The sequence below is a fragment of the Phyllostomus hastatus genome, unplaced genomic scaffold, assembly GCF_019186645.2.
Source record: "Phyllostomus hastatus isolate PE091 unplaced genomic scaffold, TTU_PhHast_1.1 phas_contig_34, whole genome shotgun sequence".
Lineage (NCBI taxonomy): Eukaryota > Metazoa > Chordata > Mammalia > Chiroptera > Phyllostomidae > Phyllostomus > Phyllostomus hastatus.
In genome coordinates this window covers 52067572-52087750 of record NW_025333857.1, presented here as the reverse complement: position 1 = coordinate 52087750, position 20179 = coordinate 52067572, and the positions used below count along the sequence as shown (strand labels likewise).

At 38.6% G+C, this 20179-nt stretch overlaps 1 protein-coding gene across 2 annotated transcripts in view; it reads left to right on the top strand.

Annotated features, from left to right (window-relative positions):
• GRIN3A (glutamate ionotropic receptor NMDA type subunit 3A) overlaps window positions 1-20179 on the top strand; it is a 161096-nt gene that overhangs the window by 40194 nt on the left and 100723 nt on the right. For both annotated transcript variants that reach the window (XM_045840920.1, XM_045840919.1), the window contains one exon: window positions 7043-7647. In XM_045840920.1, coding sequence (XP_045696876.1) covers window positions 7043-7647 — 605 coding nt within the window. The remainder of the gene's footprint in view (window positions 1-7042; window positions 7648-20179) is intronic.

The window sequence follows — 20179 nt, the reverse complement described above, 5'->3', positions numbered from 1 at the left end:
GGGGATCTCCAGGAGCTGGCACCAAAAATTCCTTAACTCGTAAAGTGATACTAGAACCAGTCACCGAAGAAAGAGGCTTCTCGGGGATGGGGGCAGGCGGGCAGGTACTCTGCTGTAAACATACTATCTCCCAAATAAATGGCTTCTCCCAGCCTGAGATTGAGTGGCTGTTTCATGTGATTGCTATTTGTAAAAGACACCTATTTCAGGGACAATTGTTTGAAAAGAGACAAGAGAAAGGAAAAAGCAATCACAAAGGAAAAACTTGTACTGCAGTCAGTCACTTTAGCAAGCACTTCCAATGCAATGACTTAACTCAAGCAGATTGTACCAGCCATCACTCACTGACACTCACTATGTACATCAGGTGCTTCCCATGTGTTACCTCCTTCTCACATTTAATTCTCAAAATGAATCTGTGAGCTAAGAGGTAGTATTTACCTCATTTTGCAGATGAAGAATTTATGACTCTGAAATACTGCATGAGTTGTAGAAAGCCACATGGCTCCTAAATGATGGAGCCAGAATTCAAGCATATGTTGTCTTAACTAATAATCCCTAACCATTCTGCTTCACTGCCTCCCAGAAGAGGAGAGAAAAATTCAGTTTGATTACCTTACCACCAGCAAGGACAGCTTAGCACTTAAGAACATTGTGGGCACTGTGAAAGAGAACAATGAAGAACCAAACAGAAAAACTGTAAAAGTAGGTGGTGTCTCCAACTATTTTTCTGGGACTAGAAAGATAGTACACCTAGTCGAAGAAGAATGGATAGCCAAAATAAGACCATATTTTTAGTTAAATATGTATGTTTTTTATAAATCATTATATATTTAACTATAAAACAGTGAATAACCATTTTTATATACATTCTTTATTTTTTTTAAACACCCAGTTAGAGAATGCCTGTATAGAGTAAACACTTGTATCTACCTGCTTCCCCTAATCATACTTACTGAACTTTTCCTGGAGCATTCCTCCCCATTTCCCAGTTTTGCTGCATCCTATCACATTTACATTAATTTCTATAATTTATAATTATATTGTGTCTATTTGTCTACTTACTACAGTCATGTCTTTCTACTTTCAAATACCTGGAATGGGGCTCAGAAATGCATCCTTCACTGTTTATAGCAAGTCCTGCTGACAACAGAAAAACCAAGGATAGGATCAGAGGGTCATTGGTGTTTTCCAATTTTTACCAAGTCCCACAGATAAAAATCAGGAGGGATATCTCAGCTACAGAGGTCCCCCCTGAGGAGCAAGGGGTCCTAGCCCCACACCAGCCCCTCAAGCCCAGAGTTCCAGTGCCAGGAAGAGAAGTCTCCATAACTTCCGGCCATAAAAACCAGCAGGGAATGTGACTGAGAGAGATGGAGGGCTTCTGGAATCCCAGGTAGTTCCTCTCAATGGACCTGGGCCTGGACTTACTCAGACTCACTCTCTCTGAGCCCCAGTGCTGGGACGGCATCTCTGAAGGCACCAAGGATGCACAGGGAGGAACTGAAGTGTCTGATGATGCGTGGGTCACCGGCCAGCAGTGATCACGGAACGCTGCGGATGGCTCATCGAAACGCGAGAAAAAACATACACAGAGACAACCAGGTCCTGTGGGGGAATAGGAACAGCAGGGCCACTCCTCACATGGGGAGCACCTTGGCCACCCTCTCTCCTGGTGGGCACCGCTTGGCCACCCTCCTTTGCGGGGAGAGCCTGCCGTTCCCCCTCCGGAGAGGCTTTTTATTGGTTTCATTTGCATAAGAATTCAGGTAAAAGCTCATTACTCATTGCTAGGAAGTAAGGATCAAACAATAGATAGCAAGGAAGTCTGAGGGCCTATTTTGAGTCAGGGTCAAAGAGCTGAAAAGACTTTGTGGAACAAACTAACTTCTTCCTTGGACCCTTATCATTCAACTGAGAGCATTCTAAACAAAGCAGGTTTCACAGGATCTTACATATTCTTTCTTAGGCCTGATCACCCGGGAAACCCACCCTTTTCAGCACAGAGCTGCACCACCCTGTCATTGTTTCAGCTTAGGTGGAGCAAGGGAACTAAGGCAACCAAGAGATAAGGAGATTTTCTCCCAGACGGTGAGGACTCAGGCAAGTCAAAGCCAAGGAGCGAGGTCCATCACCCCCTTTTGCTGTAGCCCCCAAAGTCCTTCTTTTGGGGGCCTTCCACGTGATCGTGCCTATCTTAGCTCGTTCCCCCTTTTGGGGAATCTTACCCGTCTTTGGCTAACCGACCAAGCTTTGGGGTTCAGTTATGAATGAAGCAGCAGAAGCAGCACTCCTGCCAGGGAGATAAGCTTTTGTCTCCTTGCTGGCTTATGGTTCCAAGGGTGTTCCCTTAGCCTTAGCCTAGGCAGGAGTTACAGCTTCTGATACCAGGCAGGGCGGTTCCCAACAGTCTGACATCAGAGTGAGAGCTGGAGGGGCAGCTCTCTCCCAGACAGAGTGTTGGCAGAGGCCATTGTTCCTTTGGTGAGCCCTCTCCCAACAGACCCAGCAAGCAGGTGCCACATCTGAATTCCTATCAACCTAGCTCACACTTGTTGCTTCCCTGAGACCCTGCCCCACCAGCTTGTGGGCCCACCCAAGCTGTTTCCAGTGGGTTTTCCATACAAATGGCCTATCTTGGTTTGTGCTTCAGACTTCCCTAAAATCTCTCAAACAAACAGCATCTAGCTTCAACATGTCCCCATACCCCTTGCTATGTGGCTCCAGGCCCAGCACTACTGGCAGCTTGGTTCTCAGCTTGGCCTTTCCTGGGCATCTCCAAGCCCAGCACAAGTAGCAGCCACCTAGAGATAATTTTGTAGCTCATCCTAAGTGGACAGGCAGTAGCTGACTTTGCCCTGCATCTCCTGGGGACCCCAGAGCCAGCACACCTGGTGGACAGCTTCAAACTACATTGAAGCACCACCCAACCACCTCCACAAGCAACACACTCAAGGGGTGGACTCAGTAGGCACCAGAGCCCTGCTGAAATAAGTGCTGCTCCATTGAGTGGGCCCCCACACAGCAGATCCTCCATGGTGGTTGCAGCCAGTCCTTGTAGCCACTTGGCCTGGGGGTAAATTCCTCTCATTGACATGCTAACAGCAATTAAGGCTCAACTACAACAAGTGGGTGTACACAGCCCACAAAGGTATTGCATCTGGAATGCCCAACTTGGGTGAATAAAGAAACTGTGCCACTGGATTCTACACAACATCTACTGTGTTAGGCCACTCTACCTAACCCACTTGATGTAGCAGCTCTATGTAATACATAGAAACAACACACAGGGAGATTGCCAAAATGAAGAGGTAAAGAAATATGTCCCAAACAAAAGGACAGAACAAGATGCCACAAAAAAAGAACTAAATAAAATTATGATAAGCAGTCTACTAGATGCAGAGTTCAAAACACTAGTTATAAGGATGCTCAATGAACTTAGAATTTCAATGGCAAAAAACAAAGGACATGGAAACCATAAAAAAGAACCAGCCATAAGTGAAGGATACACTAAGTAAAATGAATAATTTACAGGGAAGCAACAATAGAGTAGACAAAGCTAAGGATGAAAATAGCCATTTGAAATATAAGGGAGCAAAAACACCTAATCAGAACAGTAAAAAGAAGAAAAGAATTAAAGAAATGAGGGTAGAGTAAGGAGGAGTCTCTGGAATAATCTCAAGCATACCAATATTCACATCATGGGGGTACCAGAAGGAAAAGAGAGAGTGCAAGAAATTGAAAACCTATAGGAATAAAATAATGATGGAAAATTTTCAAACCATGGTAAAGGAAGCAGACATACAAGCTCAGGAAACACAAAGAATCCCAAACAAGATGAACTCAAAGAGGCTGCCACCAAGGCACATCATAAAATGCAAAAGTGTAAAGACAAGGAGAAGATTAAAAGCAGCAAGAAAAAAGTAGTTAGTTATATATAAGGGAGCTTCCATAAGACTATCAGCTGAAACTTTGTAGGCCAGAGGAGACTGGCAAGAAATATTCAACATAATGAAAAGCAAAGACCTATAACCCAGATTATTCTACCCAGGAAAGCTAACATTTAAAATTGAAGGACGCATAAAGAGCTTCCCTGGCAAGAAAAAGCTAAAAAAATTCCTCACCATCAAGCCAGTATTACACAAAACATTAAAGGGTCTTCTTTTTTTTCTTTTTTCTTTTTTTTATTGTTGTTTAAAGGGTCTTCTTTAAGAAGAAGAAAATAAAGATAAAAATATGAGTGATAAAATGGCAATAAATGCATACCTATAAACAACTGAACCTTAAAAAAACAAACAAGTAGAACCAAAACAGACTCATAGATACAGAGAACATTTTGATGGCTGCTGGAGAACGGGAGGGTTGTGGAGTTGGGTGAAAAAGGTGGATGGATTAAGAAGTACAAATTGGAAGAAACAAACTAGTCATGAGGATGAAAAGTACAATGTAGGGAATGTAGTAGATAATATTCTAATAACTATGTATGGTGTCAAATGGGTACAGGATTTATCAGGATGATTACCTCATAAATTATATAGTGTATAATCATGGAGTGTACACCTAAAACTAATATATGGTATGTCAATTGTAATTGAAAATAAAAAAAAATAAATGAATAAATGGCATTATTTTTCCAAATAATCTATTTTTTGAACTTCATATTCTTTTGTAATTTTCAACCTGTAATATATTAACATAGTACATTAAGTCAATATACCTCTTTATATATATACATTAACATCTATTCTACTTAATTATCTGTTAATAATTTTGTTAGTAATTCCCTATTTTAATTATTAAGGTTTCATAAAACTTGCAAGGCCTCTCTAACATTTATTTTCCAAATTTTCTTACCATCTTGACTGACATTTCTGTCTGTGGAATTCAAAGTGTAGGAAAATTACATTTTATAAATCTCTAGTAATATTTACTTAGTTTGCCATATATGGTTTTATATATACAACTATGTATAATAATATTTACATGTTACAATACATAAATATATAATATGCCATATATAATAAAGGGCACACTCATATAAGGAAATGAGAATTATCAGTATATTTAGCTTCATATTTTCTCTCCCCCTACCTCCTTCCACTGAAACTGCTTAATTTATATAAATTGAGTGCACTTATGAGGCAGTTTTACTCTATTGCATGGTTGAGAGAGGCTTCCTGATTCTTAGGTTGTTCTGTTATTGGCTCTCTGATTTAGAAGGAAAGCATTGTGAAAATTATTGTGTTTAAATGATACCTTCTGTCAAGTCATCAGTTTGCCCTTTGCAAATAGCAAACTATATGTACGACTTAAATTTTGTTTCTTAATTTCATTTGATGGGTCTTCTTTAATGTTCTTCTCAAGAATCTGAAAAACTTTTAAGGCTGAATTTTAGTGTCACAAGTTTTCACATTTTTGTGTATGTGTGTGCCTTTATCATTACACGGAGAGAAATGAGGAGATGCTACATGCGAGACTGCTTTATCACTCGATATTTCTAAATATTGAATAAATATTTGTTTGAAGAGTTGGTTCCTTGAGTCTGTGAAAAGATCAACTGCAACATCTAGATTTGCTTATTGGAACTGTTTATAGGGATGACTGTGACTGGATGCATTAATTATTATCCATGGGAGTGGGAAGGACTCTTCACTTTTACCTTCGTGTCACTCTCTCATGCCAAATGCATTGGTTTCTCTGTCTGATGCTAAATGCCCACTGTGACTAGCTAATTTCACTTCCCCATTTAGCAAGAAGAGAACATTTTCACCCCTGTCTTGATTAGAACTTGCTTCTCAGATACTGTTAAACGAATCCCTCTGTGGGCAGTGTATGATGGGCCTTGTTCCAAATGAGGACAAAATGGGGTCTTGAAGTTCTGCTAGGAATGGACTTCTCAGTCTTTCAGTGAAGAGATTATGATCATAACCCAGGACTTGAAGTAAAGGAAAAAAGAATCCTGTTTGACATATCCTGTTCTGTTTAAGAACAGTGCTACAGGAAATGGTTGAGATATGGTCTTTGTCCTAAAGCGCCTCCAGTCTAGTCTGGTAGATAAACACATGAACCAAACAGCTGCACTGTGGTGTGAAGAGTTGTGTAATAAAGGGATGAGCATGACCCCATGACACAGACATGAGATGATTAAGTCTGCTTGATCAGCAGTCAGAGAACAAACAAAACCCAGTTCACCACTGCAGGAAATCAACAGGGCAAAAATACTGGGAGTGAAAAAAAGATAATCAGCTGCAGCAACAGAAATAGTCATAAAGGCTAATAAACTAGTTTCTGGAAATCTGCGTCAAAAAGCTGAGTGTTTGAAGGATGACATTGAATATAGACCAATGCATTCCCAGGTGACGAGATCAGCTTATCAAGTTTGTGTAGGCATGAAAATGCTCACTCTGATGCAGGAGAAATAAATTGTCCGCTATGACTTGTCTTGGTGTGCATAGCTGGAGCATTGCAGGTTAAGGACTAGGAATGGCCTCCTAAGCCATGCTGTTGGTTTTGAAATATGTCCTGTGGGTGATTCAGAGGGTATGGTGCAGAAGAATGATGTGGTCATATTTATGTTTTAGAAAGAAAACTGTCAACAGAATAGGGAGCTGAGGCCAAGAAAACAGTTGGGAATGGTTTGTTTCTGCCAGCTGGATATGGAGTTTGCCTTCCGTTGCTCTTTGCGTCTGGAATGGGGTTAAGGCAAAGAAGGAAATAAAAAGGAAGAAGGAAAGGAAGATGAGCCTGATAAAAATTTAAGACCAAGTGTATGTATGGTTGTGTTACCCCAACATTTACACCAAGAACCATCTGCTGCCTGATATTCTTAGCAAAAACTATAAGGTAATCAGTTGTAAAGTATCAATAATTCCATTAGACAGAAAACATAGCTTTTTGGATTATGAGAGTTTTATCCCAGATATGCATTTGAATATTATAGAAAAAAAAATAAAGGAGTAAGCCTAATAGGAAAGCAAGAGTGTACCCTATGTTATAGTCTTTGGCCAATTCTAATTGTTCTTTTTCATATCTTTAAATACAGAATCCCCTTCACCTACAGCTGAGTTTAGAAAATTCATTAAGTTCTGATGCTGATGTCACTGTCTCAATCCTGACCATGAACAACTGGTACAATTTTAGCGTGTTGCTGTGCCAGGAAGACTGGAACATCACCGACTTCATCCTCCTTACCCAGAATAATTCCAAGTTTCTCCTTGGGTCTATCATCAACATCACCGCCAACCTCTCCTCCACTGAGGATCTCTTGAGCTTCCTGCAGGTCCAGCTTGAAAGCATTAAGAACAGCACGCCCACAATGGTGATGTTTGGCTGCGACATGGAGGGTATCCGGCGGATTTTTGAAATTACCACCCAGTTTGGGGTAATGCCCCCTGAGCTTCGTTGGGTGCTGGGGGATTCACAGAACGTCGAGGAGTTGAGGACAGAAGGTCTTCCCTTGGGACTCATTGCTCATGGGAAAACAACGCAGTCAGTCTTTGAGTACTATGTGCAAGATGCCATGGAACTGGTTGCAAGAGCTGTGGCCACAGCCACCATGATCCAGCCAGAACTTGCCCTCATTCCCAGCACAATGAACTGCATGGATGTGGAGACTACAAATCTCACTTCAGGACAGTATCTGTCAAGGTAGGATCCAAGACCTGGGTTACATCCCCATTCACAGGGCTGGGGACAAGAAGTAAAATTTCCCTATCTTTTCTGCAAAAATCTTGATTCTGAGTAATTTTAAATTCTACTGTTTCTGAGAGGTTTTCAGATTACATAAGGCTAGTATTTTGTGATCTGTCATCTGGAATTTAATCTATAGACTTTTAGCACACAGCATATAATGGGCAACACTCAGTTCTGCTTCTAAATCCCAGCTTAGTCCCCTACTAGCTGTATGTTCTTGGCAAGTTATTTGACAAGCCTGAGCCTCAGTTTTCTAGTTAGTAAACTGAGATAATACTGAATCGCTTGATGTCATAATAAAAATACCATGAAATTACATATGAAGAGTACCTAACACTGTGGCTCAGCTCATAGTAGATGCATAATGAATAGTTCTGCCCTGCCCACACTTTCCCATATTGACAGACTTGGGCAAATCTCTCTAAATCACAGAGGGAAAAAAAAATAATCAAGCAGAAAATAGACTTTTCTCCCTCCCCCTAGGCCTTGATGCTTAAAGGCAGTATAAAGTAGTGGTTAAAGGCATAGACCCTGGAGGCAGACTCTGAACTTGAATTTTGACTCTGCCACTTACTACCTGCATGACTTGGTCAAGTTACCTAAGTTCTCTAAGCCCTGGTTTGCTATGTTATATATTCATTTATGTAATTAATAGATTCTACTGTCCATGGACACATTGTGATAGATACATGGGTAGATGGGTACATACATGCATGCAGACATACATATATACACACATAGAGAGCTAGAATAAACTAAGAGTTTCTACAAGAGTATCATACACGTATATGATTTTTAAAATTTAGTCATTTTTCATCCCCACTTCCTCAATCTGTCTCAGAAGTTAAAATGAAAAAGCCCATTTAAATTAAAGGATAACCAATTTTATAGAAATGTTTTTCATGATTTCCCCAAAGGAGAATATCATTAAAGGACTTTTTATAGTGGCCTAATTTTTTTTTTCTGAAAAAGATCGCCTATGGTCAGAGAGGCCAAATCAGAAAACCATTGCTCTCTCAGAGGTGGATGCTTGGCTCTAGACTAGGCCCCATTTTTAGGCAATTCTCTTGGAACAGGGACATCCCACAATATTGAGGAACTCAAGGCAAAACCATAGTATCTTACCTTTCAGAAAGACATGATTATTTGATGAAAAGTCAGGAAATCCTAAGCATTTTACATTTAATTTTACATATGTGGATTGAGCACCTACTAATTGCAAAACAACATGCTAAATACTGTATATGTGGAGAAATTTAAGCACAGCCTATATATATACTCCCTAAAGAAGGTTGTTAATAAAATAAATCATTCAAACTGTACTTATTAGGAAACTTTTAATGATAAAATTAGATGTTCTACCATAATCTGATCTTTCCATTTTCTTCCATATCACAATTTGAATTTCCACAAGATGGAATTCTATGAATATTTTTATTTTATAGCTGCTGTCTGATTTAATCTACTGTTTTTGAACTAGCTCATAATTGAGGTGCAGGGTTTTATCTAGGGTAAGAAACATTTTCCTTTATAACAAAAATATAAGCAAAGTTTTTATTTGTATTTCAGAATAGTCATTATTTTGAAAAGACAGCTGTAAACAGCAGGCAGGAAAAACCACTGGCGGAAACTACATTAAATATTTAGCATTTTTCTGTCTCATATAAAATGGAGAGCCCAGGAAAAATGATTCTGTTTGGATTCTAAAAATGTTTAAAAACTTTAGGGAGAAATATTTGTTGACATGCATTATATATACCTTGGGGGTTAATTTTATCAAGATCAAACTGATCTTTCTGGCTTCTCAAGATTTAATTTATATTAAAGTTGTGTGCCTCCTTCCACAAGGATCCCATGGCACTTTTTATATGAAATGATGTACAAATCATCATTATTTGCCTGCACCTGACTTGTGAGCCAAAATACAAATTTTAGTAAGTGGAAGTATTATTATTCAGGCTGGTTTAATACCTAGGATATAGCAACCCCTTAACAGACATTTATTGAGCTTGATATAGAAAGAAGGAAAGGAAATTTTCTATTATATTGGGTTGGCCAAGAAGTTTGTTTTTTTTTTCCATAAGATGGCTCTAGTAGCGCTTAGTTGTCTTTAATTCATTTGAAACAATTTTGTTAGATTGTATTGTGACAGCTCTCATATCAGTATGCATTTTTCAAAAATTATCAAAATTGGTGAATTTGGGGGGTACCCATTTTAATATTGAAGATGGAAGAAAATATGCAACATTTTCAGTATATTATGCTTTATTATTTTGAGAAATGTAAAAATACAACTAAAATGCAAAAAAAAAGAGATTTGTACAGTGTATGGACAAGGTGCTGTGACTGATGGAATGTGTCAATAGTGGTTTGCAAAGTTCCGTGTTGGAGATTTCTCACTGGATGATGCTCCAACGTTAGGTAGCCCAGTTGAAGTTGATAGCGATCAAATTTAGATATTAATTAAGCACAATCAACATTATACCATGGGGAAGATAGCTGATATACTTAAAAAATCAATAAAGTTATTAGTGAAAATGAAAAACGTGCCTTTCATTTTATGGAAAAAAACTAAATGGACTATTTGGCTAAGCCAGTATTTACATCCTACATCAAATGTAACTGTAGAAGAAAACCAAGTGGTTGACATAAATACAAATTTGTCTAGATTAAAAGCATACTTGTTTTTTAACTTACCTAGATACCATCTAGTTTTCTTCTGTTTTTTTAATGAAATATTAAGTTAGTGAATAACCTTTGTTCTTGTGACTTTTCCACATGTTTATTCCACAAACTATAAAAGCTACAAAAGAAGATTGTGAGGAATGGAGGCAGCAATTTACAATGTATATGGGTCAGTGACAATATTTCCATCTCTATGAATGTGTTTGAGAATGAACTTAAAGAACTTCAGAAAATACGCCCAGGCCTTCTTCACTCTCTGGTAATGCGTCAAGGAGAGAGTTTCAAAGTGTTCAGGAAAGGGTCAAAGGAAGTGGGCAGTCTTTATAATGAATAACTGAAAAGCTGCCTTAAGGTATGAAACAGCTGTGAATTTTTTCATCATTCTTATTTATTTCGCTGAATACAGTCTTTTACAAAGTTTGTTATTCTCAGCCTATAAGTCACATCTGCATATACTAATTTTCTTAATTGTTCCTGAATTTTGTGAAGCTGACCCCTCTTCCTCACTGCATAATGCAAGTCACGAGGATAATGAGCCATGAAGAGCAAGTGTCAAAGTTACGCAAGCTTTCATTTCTCACACAGTCATTTTCAGTTTGGGCTGACGGAATTGTTAACATTTTTAAATGTTAATGAAATCACCAAAAGCATGGCTTTCTCAGCCTAGCTTTTTAGACTAGAAAAATCATTTCTCATGGCAGACTACACGGGCGTAATTACAGGTATCAAGGATTTATTCTTCCCAGGTCTCCACATGCCAGAGCAAACATCGTCACAACTAAATGTAGACAAAACCACTTGGGTGGGTGGGGGGAGTCGAGTTCATAGCATGATCTTTAATAATGTATTTCCAAGTTGTTTGATTAAATGTTAATTATTGGAAGACATGAAACCTGATCAGTTATTTGGTAATGACTCCATAAATACACATGTGTGAATGTTTTTGTGTAGCTGGTGACTGTTTCTTCAGCTAGGTGAGGTAGACAGAAATAAAGACTTGCAGGCTGCCATTCTGGAGCCAACAGCCTACCCTGCGGGGTTGAAAAAGTAAGTGGTTATAAAACAAAGGGATACATGATTCTTAAAATAGAGTTATGTTCAGAGACACAGAGGAGGAAATAATTAGTTCTCCTTTGAGATTTGGTGACGAGGGAAAAACACTGGAATTGGATCTTGATAAATGAAGAGTTTTCTGGTTTGGAGCTAATTCACAGGCAATGAAAATTCACCGAGACCTGAAGAAGAATTTGAGTACAGTTGGAGCATAAATTGCATTTGAAGAGGATTTTGACGTGATTCTGGGAGAGTAGTTAATTTGATAGCATGCCCCACAGGGCTTTTATACCAATCTAAGGAGTTTGCATTTATATGCATACTGGGTATCACTTGAATGGCAGAACATTAGCCATGACATATTATAAAATCATAATCCTGTAACAAATTAATCCAGTACAGTACTACAACATAAAATCCTTGCAAGTAATTTTTTAAAACTATTAGGATTTAAATTTTTTTTATTTCTAAAAATTGGCTTTAACCTTGCCCACATTTATTCCTTTATTCCATTCTAAACGCCAGACTCTGGTGAAAATGAATAGAGTTTGGGGATTTAGCTACTGATCCTAGGTTTAGGATTTGCCCGTGTTTACCTGAAGGCCTTGGATGCTAATGAATTTATGATTCCTGGAGAAAGAGCTCCCTGGGTTACTCCCAGCCCGTTCAAAGCAATTGTCCTTTAAAACACAGGTGTCCAAGGCATGTGGCCCACAGGCTGCTTGTAGCCCAGGATGGCTATAAATGTGACCCAACACAAAATTATAAATTTCCTTAAACATTATGAGATTTTTCTGTGATTACGTGTCACAGTGTATTTGATGTGTGGCCCAAGACAACTCTTCTTCCAGTGTGGCCCAGAGACCCCAAAAGGTTGGACACCCCTGCTCTAAGACTTTCAAGAGTCTCCACACTGATAGGCACCCTGTTTCCCATGGCCTAAGAAGTCCCTGATCCTTTGGCTAATTAATCATAGTCCGATAGTTATTCTGGTTTCTAAGGAGGATATGGAGTCCTGCCTTTCTTCTTTGAACAGCATCAGCAGTTCAGTTCTATATCAAGTAGGCAGTGATTAATTCATTTATTCATTTACAAATATTTGTTGAAGCTACAGATATTAGGCTAGGCCCTTGGCTCATGCTGGAGACATGAAGAATAAAAGACAGAGGCTCTGCCCTCAGGAAGCTTACAACCCTCTTTTTCTATCCTCCAACCAGTAGAGGATATGCTCCTCTTATTACCTATATTTTTATGTATTTTCTTTGATCTAGCTGTTCGGTTATTATTCTTATTGGGACAACACCCATTCTACTAGTGATTATCCTGCTTCATTAGTTGGCATTGTTAGGCCCCCTTCTCAGCTGTCCTTGAAAAATGGTCCCACATGCCCTGACTGGTGTGGTTCAGTGGATTGAGCGCCTGCCTATGAATCAAAGGGTGACTGGTTTCAATTCCTGGTCAGGTCACATGCCTGGCTTGCAGGCCAGGTCCCCAGTTGGGGGGGTGTGAGAGGCAACCACACATTGATGTTTCTCTCTCCCTATTTCCCTCCCTTCCCCACTCTCTAAAAATAAGTAAATAAAATGTTTTTTAAAAAATGGTCCAACATGCTAGAGACTCTTTCCCTTATAAGCCGTGTTCATTTTTATGCTTATATGGTCAAGCAATACCAAGGTTTACTGGCCTTTCATCAATAGTAATGGTTGTTTTATTTATTGATTTTGCACATAATATTCATAATGTAATATGTGTCAGGTATTCTGAGACACTAGGAAGCTTCAGAAAAAAAGACTAAAACAAATATCCATTCAGAAATCCCAAGGTATAAGTTAATGATGATCTCCATTTCATTCCTGGATATTCGAAGAGTTCCAGAAAAACCTGAGGGTGCATGATATAATTCTAATTTGGGGTATTTCTGCCCACCTTTACAATAATTTGCTGGCATTGTGTCCCTGGCAAAATTTTCTATTTTCTGTGAAACTTTAATTTCCTGAACTATAAGAATTCCTAGTCTGAAAGTTAAGTGTTATGCCTAAGGTCATTCAGGTCATTCAGTGAGTATGTTATAAGGGAAAATTTAAATTGGTGCATCTAAATCTAAGTTCTAGGCTCTTTCAGAATTTATATAAACTTTCCTTAATTGGGATCTCATTTTTTGTAATATTATTTCAGCCAAAAGTTATGCAAATCAGGAGGCACGATTACCTGCATATGGGCATTCTTGTCCTGAGGGCTTCTATCAAGCCAAATTAGTTAGCCTGTATGATCAACAGGTACTGTTGCACTGAACATGGAAGCCAGGGACTGAGTGCTGGTAACACTGGTTCCTTGGATCCCCAAGGAGAACCCACTGCTGTGGGATGAGCTGCTTTGTCCAGCTGGTACTCCTGCATTAGCTTCTCTACTAGGGTGACCGAGGAGTCAATACCTCTTAGAAAGCCCATGTGTTTGGTGTAATGAATCTTAGAGACCAATACAAAATCTGTGTTTTCAGATATTTTCAATAGGAGCCCTTGTCACTGGACTAATTTGGCTGAAATCCTTTGAATCTTCCGTTCCTTCCACATCACCTAAGGCACATCAAGAGCTGAGTCTGAAATTTTCTCTAACTCACAAGGGCCTCAAATAAAGAGCAATGGAAAATGTGTATTCCTCAGGACTTTATTTTGTGAGTGCAGCTTAAATTTGCTTAACCTAGCATCCAGCAGATATTAAACTGTGGAGTTATTCCAAATTAGGAGAGTTTCCAAGTTTTTATTTGCCTGAGAGGTAACTGTGGTCTCTGTTGACTTTTTTACTTTGTATGCATCCACTGTAAAATTTGGAACTATGTCAAAAAGAGGTATGAAGATATAGAGGGCAATGCTGCAGCTCTACTCTGAATTCCAGATCTATCTCATGGGGCCACTTCAACCTACAGACCCTGTAAACTCTTCAGATGGATGCTTAACTGGTAAATAATGTATAATGTCCTGTTGCCAGGACTATGGTAAGAGAAGGGATATCAACACCTGGACTAGTACTAGGGCCAAATCTAGAAAACTAGAATGAACGAAGTTGGAGTATTACACAAAGCAACCAGGAACATGGTGGGCACAGACCATGATCATGTGGAAAAGTTCATACCAAAAAGCAAAGGGAAAGGAAAACAACCTAAAGGCATGAAACAGATCTAACTACCATGTGGGAGAAAAGCAGAAAAAAGCATCAGCTTGCCAGTTGTGCCACATGAAAGCAGGAAAAAGAGAATGCTGTATCCACATGTCAGACCTCTTAACATAGCAACCCCTCCACACTCCAATATTAACACAGCCCAAAATTTATGTTCAACTATGACCCAATCACATAGATTGGAATTTTCCTCCTTTTGGGAAAAAGCTCAAGAAAAACAGGAGCTCTCCTACCCTTCCCCTCGTTTCCCTTGTAAGTAACTGAATTTTGCAGGCATTGGCAAAACATAGATTCAGATGATCCATATGTATGTACATTTGTACCTTTAATATGCTATTAAATTGCTGTTGTCCATTAACTGATAAAAATCTATTTTAAAAGATGAGCTTTGTAAGTTACTTCAAAAGTTGATGCAATCAATGATTATAATGGAGGCGCAGCTTTGCTCTGAAGATTGAAATTGAGCCATTTCTAATTCCTATTAAATTCCTTGTCATCAGAGAGGTTTCCCAGTGAACTAATTTGTATTACTGATACTACCCATTCATTATTCAGGGGAAAATGAATTGGAATTTTAATGTTTGGAACAATCTATAAATTGCAAATGCAAATACTTCCTGGCTGGTGGATCCCTGTTCTTCTGGCAAAGTGATGTCTGATTTGTGCAGAAGACTCATGGTTAATTGCATTTTCCCCACACACATTACTGAAAAGTCACTCTGATCAGGCTCCGTGTGCTACCTGAGATCCAAAGACAACTCAGTGAGCTCGGAGCTTAGATGGACGTCTCTTTCAGCTTTACAGCCCGCAGTGTTAGGAAGCAGGGCAATAAGAAAGGGAGGGTTTGCTCATTCCTAACAGCAACTCTGTGGTTGCTGTGTACATTCAGCGAGACTACTCACCAAATGTACAGAATGTCAAAATCCATGCCTTTGAGGATTTACCAGTCTAAAAAGTCAAAGATGGATTTAATCAGCTGCCAAATACTTATATGCTGGGATATTAAGGAGGACTTAAGAAGACAGTTGAGTCATTTTATACTTAGCTCAAGAAATCATCTACAGTTAACGTTTAATTTGGAGAGCTCTCCCATGTATGGAGAACAAAATAAAAGCAGCTGTCTGATAGAATTGTACCATTGGTAAGCTCTGAGGCTAAGAGGGCAAATTCATGTTTTCATAAAAGGGAGGCAAACATCACAGGGTCTGCTTCAGTGAAAGTTGCCATAGAGTAAAAACTGAACTAGTAACAACTTGGCATACAAATATACGAAATTTCTCCAGGGCCATGAAAAAAGGAAAGATGGCAAAAAAAGACATTGTGGGGAAAACGGAAGTAAATAGATGGGTTTCAGAGGGTAATGGAAGGGGCCTACCATGGCAACCACAAAAAAATACTTTACTAGAAATAGTCAGTCACTGATTTAAGACAAGGACTCTTCCTAACAAGGTGGAATATTGGCATTTCCTTTGTACCAAGTCCATGAAAGGCAAAAGAAGGAGGGAGAGGAAGAGAGGAGAACATACAATTAAGAGAAATAAAATATGAGCAAGAACATTAAAGGAATAATGAGATAACCATAGATTAACCCACATGCCAGAAACTGTGAGAATACTGGAGGGAGGAGAAATAATCTACAACCCGAGGAAGACCCAGCATGAGAATGATTCAGGGAACCAAAAGGATTAGGGAAAAAGTCTTGAAGAATTAAGAAAATCACAGATTAAAATACAAACAAAATATAAATAGCTAATAATTCAAACAACTGGAAGTCTTTGGAGGCTGTCAAAGACCAGAATTGGTCTTAAGTTTTAAGAATTGGGTATACGTTTTCTGAAAGGTATGAGACTATCCAAAGAGAGAATAGTTTGGGGCTTCTCAATGGTAAAGAACAGAAAGCAACAATCAAAGTGTGAGCATATGACAAGTACAGTAGTAGAACTGTGGAGGGTGTGAGGTTTTCATTGGAAGGTTCATTACACGATTGATGACTGTAAATGAGAGTCACATGATGAAAAGATGGAATTTTTTTAACATCTCCTGATCTCTTCCCAACTCTCTTTCGGTCTTCCCAGAAAAAGAAGAATGGGAGACTGGGAATATGCCTTGTTTTATACTAAAAGGGCTTTATTGAGCTTCTCCACTACAGCCAATAGATCTGGACTTAAATGAAGTGTGACCAAGAAATACATATTTAGATTCAGTGCCTAGGAGCAAGTAAACCTGACAAGAATTATGTGGTGCTGGGGGAGGTGGGGGAGAGTTAGAGAAAATGTCAGTAACGACAATATAGTCAAAGATTTCTAATCAGGCAAAATTTTTTAAAAAACCACAATTATGGTCTCACAGGCTAAAAAATTTTATAGAGCTTTATGAAAGATGAATAAATCTCTTATTCCTCAGGGGGAAAACATTACAAATGGTGAGGCGATCATGGGAAAGGAAAACCAGCTCATTTTTCAAGATATAAGAGAATGAGAATACAAATTTTTTAATGATACAAAGAAAGTTCCCAAGGGGAAAATAAATTTTAAGGCTTTACAGAGCAAAATAGATATTCCCACATGCAGATATGATTAATGGAAGGCCACAATAGGGGGAAAGAGCAAAGAAAGAGGGCAATTTAATAAGAAGTAAAAAAAAAAACAAATGAGAGAAGCAGATATACAAAGAGACAAGTTGGTGAGTGGAAAAGATTAAAGTAGAAACAAATATACAACCTAAGAACCACTGGATGTGGAAGAAGACACATGAAGATGATGATACATTTAAAAACACAAAGATAGATTTGCATGTCTCCAAAATGAACCCTGAAAACAATGGAATTATTATAGAACTAGTTCAAAAGCAAGAAAAGAGCCAAGTTTAACAAACATTAAAACATAACATTTGTAAATCTTCATATACTAAATAAAATGGGAGAAAAATCAGGAAGCAACAGGCCTTAAAATCTTTAAGAACATGACATTTCTAGTCACAGATTTTTATTTAACTTTATTAAATTTTGGTAAATTTAGAGTTGGGAAGAGACCCGTAGATGTTCAGATTTTAGTAAACTTTAATATAATTTTACTTGAGTAAATTTAGTAACTTTAGTAAATTTTGGCAAGTAAAAGTAGGCCTGACTGGGTAGCTTAGTTGGTTAGAGCGTCATCTGATGCACCAAGGTTGTGGGCTTGATCCCCGGTCAGGGTACATATAAGAATCAACCAACAAATGCATGAGTAAGTGGAACAACAGATCCATGTCTCTGTCTCTCTCAAATCAATAAACATTTTTAAAGTAGCAATAGCTTATGAATAATGTAATTAATCAGATACACCAAGATAAACACCACAGTTAATGTTCTGTTATTTTTTGTTGTTTTTAAGTATATTTTATTGATTGTGCTATTACAGTTTTCCCAACTTTTCCCCTTTATCCCCCCTCCATGCCATACCCCCCAGCCCTCCAGCATTCGCACCCCCTTAGTTCATGTCCCCAGGTTGTACATATAAATTCTTTGAATTCTCTGTTTCCTATACCATTTTTTACCTTTCCCCATCTATTTTATGCCTACCAATTTTGCTTCTTCTTCCATGTTCCTTTCCTCTCCTTTTCCACCTCTTCCCCTCCCCACTGAAAACCCTCCATGTGATCTCCATTTCTCTGATCCTGTTCCTGTTCTAGTTGTTTGCTTAGTTTTTGTTTTCATTGTTTTTCTTTTTTTTAGGTTTATTTGTTGGTAGTTGTGAGTTTGCTGTCATTTTACTGTTCATATTTTTTATCTTCTTTTTCTTAGATAAGTCCCTTTAACATTTCATATAATAATAAGGGCTTAGTGATGATGAACTCCTTTAACTTGACCTTATCTGGGAAGCACTTTATCTGTCCTTCCATTCTAAATGAAATTTTGCTGGATAGAGTAATCTTGGATATAGGTTCTTGCCTTTCACAACTTCAAATAATTCTTTCCACCTCCTTCTTGTCTGTACAGTTTCTTTTGAGAAATCAGCTGATAGCCTTATGGGCACTCCTTTGTAGGTAACTCGCTCCTTTCCTCTTGCTGCTTTTAAGGTTCACTCCTTATCTTTAATCTTGGGTAACTTAATGATGATGTGCCTTGGTATATTCCTCTTTGGATCCACATTCTGGCTTCATGGACTTCCTGGAAGTCTATTTCCTTTGCCAGATTGTAGAAGTTCTCCTTCATTATTTGTTCAAATAAGTTTTCCATTTCTTTCTCTCGTTCTTCTCCTTCTGGCACCCCTATAATTCACATATTGCAATGTTTAAAGTTGTCCCAGAGGTTCCTAAACCTCTCCTCATTTTTTTGAATTCTTGTTTCTTCATTCTGTTCTGGTTGAATGTTTATTTCTTCCTCAAATCATCTATTTGAGTCCTGGTTTCCTTCCTGTCACTGTTGGTTCCCTGAATATTTTGCTTTACTTCACTTCAGGTATCTTTCATTTTGTGATCAAGCTCAATCAGTTCTGTGAGCATTTTGATTACCAGGGCTTTAAACTTTCCATCAGATAGATTGGTTATCTCCTCATCACTTATCTCTCTTTCTGGAGTTTTGCTCTGTTCTTTCATTTGGGCCATATTTCCTTGTCTCAGCACACCTGTTAAGTTGTAAGGGTGTGGGGCCTTCGGTATTCACTTGGGCAGGGCATCCCTCCTTGCTGCGCTGCAGCACTGCTTGTGGGGGAGGGGCCAGAGAGGGAACAGTGCAGCTCACCTGCTCATTTCTAGGCCACTTTCCAATGAACTCTCATATGAGCCTGGGAGTTTCTCCCACCACAGCAATCCCCACCATAGTCCACAGTCAGCTCTGAGTCTCCATTTCCCATTCAGTCAGCCCCACCCACGTAGTCTGCCTCCTTGTCGTAGGTTCTCTCCGTCTGCCCATCTTACTGGTCTGGCTGGTCTAGTTGATTGTTTAATTCCTTGGTTGTCAGAGTTCCATGCAATTTGATTTTCTGGTACTTCTGGTTGTTTATTGATTTTAGATTGGTCGTTATCCTCCTTTTGGTTGTACAAGGAAGCAAAGGGTTTCTACCTATACCTCCATCTTTGCCAGAACTCCATGTTCTATTATTAAAGAAGAATATATGAACACAAACATATCCTCATCCAAAAAGTCTAGAAGAGAGAGAACTGGGAGGACACCTAGAAAGAAGGGATTAAGACAAAAAAACAAGATTAATTGAGGAGAAATCCTTAAATCAGTACGAATAGTATATGTAGTTCTAATTCATGGAAAAATATTTGCTGAAATTGACTCAGAGAAATGGAAAGTGTAACAGAAAAGCCTGGATAAAGTGATTAAAGAATTACAATTTTTTTAAAGTGCCAAGTCCAGATAGTCTTCCAAATGACTCCTGCAAATTCAGTGGGAAAAAAAGAACACTAAACATTTCAGTTGAGATTGATCTAAAACATTTCTCATAAAAGTTCTTTGCTTTCTATACTTTTAAAAGTACCTTTGGTTCCACTTTGACAACAATACAGTGAAACTTCTCTCAAATGAATTATGTGGGGAGAGTATAATGAGGTCTATAATTTACTTTCTAACTGACCAAAAACTGAGTTC